The following is a 7,809-nucleotide window of genomic DNA, read 5'->3' on the forward strand; positions in this document are numbered from 1 at the left end:
GTACAAGGCTTTGCAGATGGCAGTGTAGTATAAAATTGAAGTTCGCAGGCTCTTTCTAAGTTTGTGGAGCTCGTGCCTCAAGCTAAATAAAGTTGTCAAGTTACACTTGAGCTAGGATTTGTGTAATTATATTAAAAATCCTTCTATTTACTCGACCTATTCTGCATTGCTGGTATTTTTTCTTCTTTGAAGAACACAAAATTAAAACATTTTCTAAACCACAAGGACATTACGGTGAAAGGTTTTTCCTTTATTTTCCACATCAAACTTACATCAGGCTGCATTCATTGAAAGGGTTTTTATAAATCTTTCAAATTCATCTAAAAATGATTGAAACATCACTGCCATTTTTATCAGGACACATTTTTCCTATCATCAATTTTGGAGACATTAAAAACAGTGCTTCCGCACCCATATACGAGGCTTCCAGACGGCTCTCATTTTGAGAAAATCCAAAATTTTGTAATCAAATTACAGAAATCTTTAGCAGACAAAAGTCCATCTTTGAACATAACATCCCATGGAGTTATGCCATTTTAATAATCAAAAGGACAAGTCACTCATTCATTACAACTAACTCAAGAGGAGCTCATAATTGGACAAAGGAGCTTGCAAACTTAAAAACAAAAAAAAGAGACACAAAACACTCTAAACCCAGTAAAACAAAACATCAAAATCCAACAACTAAAATCCTTTTTAGAGGTTTATAGCCCATAAAACCCCAAACACAACACTCACACAACAACCAAGTATTGAAATTTAAACAGGTGACCTGTGTGTATGTAAGTCCTTTGACGTGATTTGTATTAAAACAACTGACCAAACAGATTAATTAAAAAAAGAAAAGGAAAATAAAACCTGTTGAAACAGATACTATATACATATTGCCATACGAACATCAGATTAAAGGTATTACTCTGTAAAATACCTCAACAAAAGGTAGAAACTAACCTGTTTCCACAGCAAGACAAAGGTAGAAAGGTACTCTAGGGTACTGTTTAATCCAACAAAGCTGTTAAACCTGAACATGAGAAATTTCCAGCAATGGCATTTCTCTTAAGAACAAACAAATCTTGATTTTATCGTCTAAGATGTCAAAAATAGGTGACTTCTGCATAAAACGTGAGAAAGGGCAAACTGCTCACATAATTGAACTCTTTATTAAAAAACTACTTGGAGATTAAAATTCAATTTGCCAACCTACAGCTCGACTCCCGATCTTTGCTCAATTTACATCACATTTACATACATCACACTTTAAAATTCGCGAGATCACATACCATCTGGTCTGCCTACATGAGCCTGATCTACCAGAAAAGCTTAATCAAGTGGAGACCATCCCATATAAAGAGTGTGACAAGATCCTTGGCAGCGATTGGTTGATCCAAGAACAAAAGGGTTCACGGTTGGAGATGATTGGCTTGCTGCTCTGTGGTGGGCTGAGAATGAGACCTGGAGAGGTAGATGAGGAGCAGGAAACACTCTGCCTCCTCACAGAGGTCTTGGGGAGCTGGAGTTTATGGATTTGCCATCTCCTCTCAGTGGTGAAAGCCTAGCGCTGTCTCGAACGGGCCGTCCAACAGCTTATTTACAATCGGGAAATCTCAAACCCGCGCCCACCCCAATTTACATGTTGGGAATTAACTTGGAATGGCTATAAATGAATTGTCAATAAACCCCTTTTATATAGTGTAATATATAATGTATTTATAAAAGAAAACACTTAGCCTCTACAGTGATTTATCTATGGTTTACAAAGAGAAAAACAATCTGCAAGATCACGGTCTTTTTCAGGGTTGATCTACAGCTTGGATATTGTTTCTAAGAAGTCAAACAAAGGGTTAGTCGTCGTCTTCGTCGTCATCTTCGCCCTCATCCTCTGCGTCCCTCTTTCGTTTCTCTCCTCGAACGCCGGCCTCCTCTTCTGCACAGAACAAATTTCAGTCATTAAAGAACAGTTCGACACAAAAGCGTCAATTTTAAGATGCTTGGTAGCATTAATGCTTACCCTCTCCTTCCTCCTCTTCCTCTTCTACGTAGTCGTCATCATCTTCCTCGTCCTGTTACAGAAGGAATCCGTTGTTATTAAGAGGTAAAGTTTTCAGAAACTCATTGCGAATGTTAGAAACACGTGAAAGCTACATCACCTGGATGTCCTCTTTCATTAGATAGGACAGCCCAACTTCTCCACCCTCTGAGCCTTCCTCATCCTCCTCCTCTTCCTCATACTCCCCGAGCTGCCCTGCTCCTTCTTCGCCATCCTCATCATCATCTGCGTAATAGTTCAAGAAATAATGACTTGATTTAGCATGCTTTTATGTATGGTTAAGCATAATTATCTGTGTGATCAAACTCATGGTTCTTACCATCATCATCAGCCTCCGAGTCTGGAGCTTCATTGTCTTCTGCGTCAAAGCCATCCAGGTATGTGACCTGAGGCAGAAGCTCAAAGATGCTTTCCCTGTAGTCCTCCAACGTGGTGATCTCACAGTTGAACAGGTCCAAACTCTTCAGGTTCTTTAGGTTTTGCTGAGGATTGAAGAGCAAATCATACATCAAAGGGCTGATGAAAGCATCTCCAAAATATATTTATGATATTAATTTGGAAATATAGTGTTAACGCATCAGTGTTTTTACCAGGGCCTCCAGTGTGCTGAGTTCTTTAATCTTGTTGCCACTCAAATTTAAGTAAGTCAGGTTGGCGCATTTCTCTGCAAGTGTCTCCAGTGCCCCTGTGATGTTATTATCACTCAGCTCCAGCTGTAAAAGAGAGAATTGCCCTTAAATTAACTGGAAAGTTAAGAAATAAACATCTTGGCATTTTTTTTTTTTTATATATAAAATACAATTAAAGCACAATGTAATGAGAAGCCACTGTTTGTTAAAGTGTAGTAATAATAATCAACATATACTTAATGTATAGAACCAATTATGTGCTTATAAGACCGATTTCCTATTCTAATCATGCAATATGATTAATATTTTGCCACATTACACTACTAAAGTTTCCATTAGGCATTCTCCATCCATTTTTTTGCACACTTTAATAATACAACGTGTCTACATTAATATGTAAACTGTGTTACCGTATCGGTTTTCTGCATGGTTAGAACTTGAAACACAACAGATCTTCTTGTTAAAAGAACTTTGCCTGGTGTTTTCTGAAATTAATGCTTGATCTCTTGACTGACCTTCCTCAGTTTTGGCAGTGAGGGTAGTTTGGCCAGGGAGGTGAGTCCCACGTTGACCATGCTGAGAAACTCCAGCTCCTTAAACTCATCTGTCAGGCCTTCAATCTCACCGTCACTCGAGCGGCAGTTATCCACCACCAGCTCTGCTACCTGCAGGAGATGAACATGAACAGGCCCTTGGTGAGCAAAGACATTGTTTCTTTCATACTACTGCAACATTTAATAACTGCTAATATTACAACTAAGCATTATTTAATGGATTATTTCACTTTCAAATTAAAATTTCTTGATTATTTACTCACCCCCATGTCATCCAAGATGTTCATGTCTTTCTATCTTCAGTCAAAAAGAAATTAAGGTTTTTGATGAAAACATTCCAGGATTTTTCTCTCCATATAGTGGACTTCAGTGGAGCCCAAACGATTGAAGGTCAAAATTACACTCTACAGCGATCCCAGACAAGAAAATAGGGTCTTATCTAGAGAAAACATCGATCATTTTCTTTAAAAAAATTAATAAATAAATAAAAATGTATACGTTTTAACCATAAATGCTCATCTTGAACTAGCTCTCTTCTTCTTCTCTATTAGAATTCCAGAAGTGTAGACACTGCTAAGTTTATTACTGCCCTCCACAGGTCAAAGTTTGAACTAAATTGTCATATACAATATGCTAGTGCAAGTATATAACAATTAGTTCAAACTTTAACCTGTAGAGGGCAGTAATACACTTAGTGTCTACACTGCCGGAATTCTAATAGAGAAGAAGAAGAGAGCTAATTCAAGTTGAGCATTTATGGTTGAAATGTATAAAATTAAAAAAAAAAAAAAAATTTAGAAAATGAGTGACGGTTTCTCTAGATAAGACCCTTTTTTCTCGTCTGGGATCATGTAGAGCGCTTTGAAGCTGCAATAAAACTGTAATTTGGACCTTCAACCGTTTGGAGGCCATTGAAGTCCACTATATGGAGAAAAATCCTGGAATGTTTTCATCAAAAACCTTAATTTCTTTTTGACTGAAGAAAGACAGACATGAACATCTTGGTTGACATAGGGGTGAGTAAATTATCAGGAAATTTTAATTTGAAAGTGAACTAATCCTTTAATTCTCTAAACATTAAGACTAAACTGAAGCATGCACCACTAGTGTCACCAAATGGAACTGCAAAAACAATAAGTGTTTTCTAACAGGTTTCTCAAACACTCCCCCATTGCTATTGGTCGAACACACAAAGTCCCGGCCCCAACCTCACGCCATTGGTTGAGCCAGTGTTGCTAGATCGGATTCAGAAACAAACAATACCCCAACAGCTCCACTGCATTTACACTTTTTGAGGAAAATAAAAGTATTTTAACATGGGTGGGGGGGGGGGGGATATTTTTTAAGGGTACTGTGAGGATTAATTGATGTTTATCAAGAGTGAAACTTAAAATGGGTACCAACTGAATAGTTGTATGTAAGTTTAGAAACTTTATTATAATAAATAAAACTGATTATGGGCTTTTTTTGAGGAACATGCTCAACACATTCAAACGTGTACACACGCGCACGCGCACTGTCGTGCACTGCAGCCCTTATGTATTTAAATATTCAATAACTTGTTGCCCTTATGGATTCTTCAGCACGTGGTGTAGCCTTGATAATGTTTACCCCCTTCATCATCACTCAGGATTTAGGTTGAATTTACTGCCAAGAAGATTTCAGAGCGCTCGCGATTATGCGCGCGGCGGTAATATTTTGCTAGTGACGCAAGATACACCCGAGTTAAAAGCCACGTATCATTTATACACGAGCATTAACTCAAGCTAGTGTAAAAGATCCCATCCCATTCAAAAGAAGCGTGCTCCTCTACTTCGGTTCAGGCAAGCCTACAATAATCTACTAAAATCGGAGGGGAGGAAGGGGGGCTCGCCCCTTCGCCATCTGCCACATTCCTTCAATTAATAAAACGGTGACGGATATCCCAAATGGCTTCATAAAGCCGAATAAATACTGCTTAACTTCGGTAATAAATAATGTTACCGCAGGTTACATAATTACGCCATTAACGTAACCATGGAAGAAAATGGCAACGTGTTTTTTTAAACTCTTCGCAACCGTCGAGCGACTATTTCTGGCTCTACGCGCCAATTATTCCGTTCTACACACCACGTAGGCATTGCGAATCAAAAATCGATTAATCTGATTAATAAAAACAAATTCAAAGCCACAAAACACCGGCATTTGCGTCTCAACTATTGATGCAACAAAATGACTTCCACTCCCCGCCCGTCAACACGGAGACTCGAGCAGCATTTCACACACACCATCCTCACCACACACACAGCGAGGCGCTGCAGAAGCCACGAACGCTTAATTATGCAGTTTGACCTGACATTCGCTCGATATGTGCTTGTGCTCTCAAACTCTGAACATAATGGCTTAGGAGGAAGACCGAAGGCAAGTGCCCCTGAATGTCTAATGTCGAAGAGATGGAGTGTAAGATGTCCGCCTTTGGAAGTCGAAACTGCTCGTTTTACGGTACGCGTCCGTGAAGCTAGCTTACAATAAACTTTTTATGTGAGCAGATAAGCCGTTCACTCGCGTGATGTTTTGCTCCGATATTTTGCATAAATAGGCTATGAATGTTTATAACAACAATGACGTTTTGTTTTTAATTATTTCTGTTTCCCGCTTGAAGCGATAACACTATCGTATCGAGGGCTATAATAACATCGTAACCGTCACTTGTTGAGTAATAAACATTTTTTTCTGAACCATCGAATAAAAAAAGATCTCAATATTATTTTGAGGTACTAGTTGGGACGCCCACATCGATAAGTCTAATGTAATGGCGAAGGAGACCGAGTTCACAAGAGTTTTACGCGCTCAAATAACGATTTTATTTTAAATCAAATCGTATAGATCTAAATACGCATTGTGTAATGCGTTCATCCATGACTATAAGTGTAATTCGCATCCTTGTGAGCGCCCATGTGGTCGCTGCCATTCAGCGGAGACTACTGAGTATTCCGTAAGTGCAGGATAGACAGGTTGCGAACTAACATCATTTCTTGTTTCCGTGGAAAAATAAATAATAAAAGCGCTCACCTCCGCTGGAGTTCTGTTCCTCAGCTCTAAACTGATCCTCTTCTTCATCTCCATTTTGTTGGTGTTTGCTGCACTGGGTTAGACCGCTTAAAGAAAAAAAATTGTCAGAAACTCCGGAGCGCGGACCAACGGCTCGGCTATCTTCAATGGCTGCCGTTCTCTAACTGATCCTCCATGATACCTCGCACCCAACCCCCTTTCTGAGATCCCGCCCTCACTGTGCTCTGATTGGATGGTTGTTATTTTTGAACCTGTGAGCGGCGGAGCAGCCTGTCACTCAAACGGATCACGCTTATCAACATAATCGGTCTTTGTAGACGTACGTGATTGGTTGGAAATACGCGCGCAGTAGATTTTAGACGGGACGGTCAGAACGTCAGTATGAAGCTTTCAAACTGTTAATCCGCCCATTCTTTGTTCTCATTGGCGCCTGGAAGCAATGTCCGTGTCCTTTAAAATAAATACTCCAGTAATTATTCGAAATCAATTTGGAGACCAGGTTAAAATTGTGTATTTTAAGTAGCCTAAAGTGAACACTAACACATAAGTAATTTATTTTCCTCACATACAAATAAAAAAGTGTTTAAGCACAGATTAAACTCGTAATACTTTGAGTGTCTTCCATACAATAATTCTACAAAATGGCTGACCATAAACCCAGACAGTCATGGTGGCTTGAAGGCTGCACGCACGCCACGCCATCTGTCCCATGTAACGTGCTGCTGATCGCTTCCCCAGAGGACTCACAAAGGCCCATTGGTCGCAGTAGAGTACAAGCAAGCATATTGTAATAAATTACTAAAAAAATCACTAAATTTTCTTCAAAAATATCTTTATTTTAAAATAAGCATAAAAACACCTATAAGACGGAAATAAGCGCTGATGTAAAATGAATGCTTTCAGCAATGTGCATTAGTGCAATACCCCAAGGTGACCACTAGGGCTGCATGGCACACTGACCCTGAAATGGAATGGACACCACAACTGATCTCCTAAGCTGATTTATCTAGGCTGCCAGAGAAGAAGTGAATAATCTTTTGTATAAAACAGTCATTAGGATAGACTACCTATTTGTTTGTTTGTCTCAAGAGATACGAGCATGTCTCAAATAACATGAGAAATGTGCTTTTTATGCATTAATTTATAAGATAATTACATTTTAAGGTGCACTTTTTACCTTAATGATTGCATATTTGTCTAACTAATATATTTTCGCTCTTACGTTTTTTAATACCTCAGGCATTTTTATTATTTTTGCAGTATTTTTTTCCCGGAATTCTTTTGTTTATTTTATTTTTATTTTATTTTTTTAACACAGCAGATGGTAAACCTAATGTATCAGGTTAATAGATAAGATGTATATCAAGTGATATCATATATATATAATATATTTTCTCTCAAAGTATTTGTTTTTTTAAAAATACAAATCAGATTCAACAATCCCCCGACCCTCGCCAACAAATCCTTGGGGATTACATCCATGCTCTAATGTCTTTTAATTAAAATATCCCTTTTTTTTCGTTTGCAA

At 38.5% G+C, this 7,809-nt stretch overlaps 1 protein-coding gene across 1 annotated transcript; it reads right to left on the minus strand.

Moving 5' to 3' along the window:
• Nucleotides 1–211: 211 nt before the first annotated feature.
• anp32e (acidic (leucine-rich) nuclear phosphoprotein 32 family, member E) lies at nt 212–6,438 on the minus strand. The gene is made up of 7 exons (XM_067411115.1): nt 6,282–6,438; nt 3,192–3,341; nt 2,638–2,760; nt 2,367–2,529; nt 2,148–2,272; nt 2,009–2,060; nt 212–1,924 (listed from the first exon to the last, which is right to left on the minus strand). The coding sequence occupies exons 1-7, from the start codon at nt 6,333–6,335 to the stop codon at nt 1,842–1,844; spliced, it is 750 nt and encodes a 249-aa protein (XP_067267216.1). The 5' UTR covers nt 6,336–6,438; the 3' UTR covers nt 212–1,841.
• Between the last annotated feature and the right edge of the window lie 1,371 nt (nt 6,439–7,809).

This window comes from Chanodichthys erythropterus, chromosome 15 (genome assembly GCF_024489055.1).
Source record: "Chanodichthys erythropterus isolate Z2021 chromosome 15, ASM2448905v1, whole genome shotgun sequence".
Lineage (NCBI taxonomy): Eukaryota > Metazoa > Chordata > Actinopteri > Cypriniformes > Xenocyprididae > Chanodichthys > Chanodichthys erythropterus.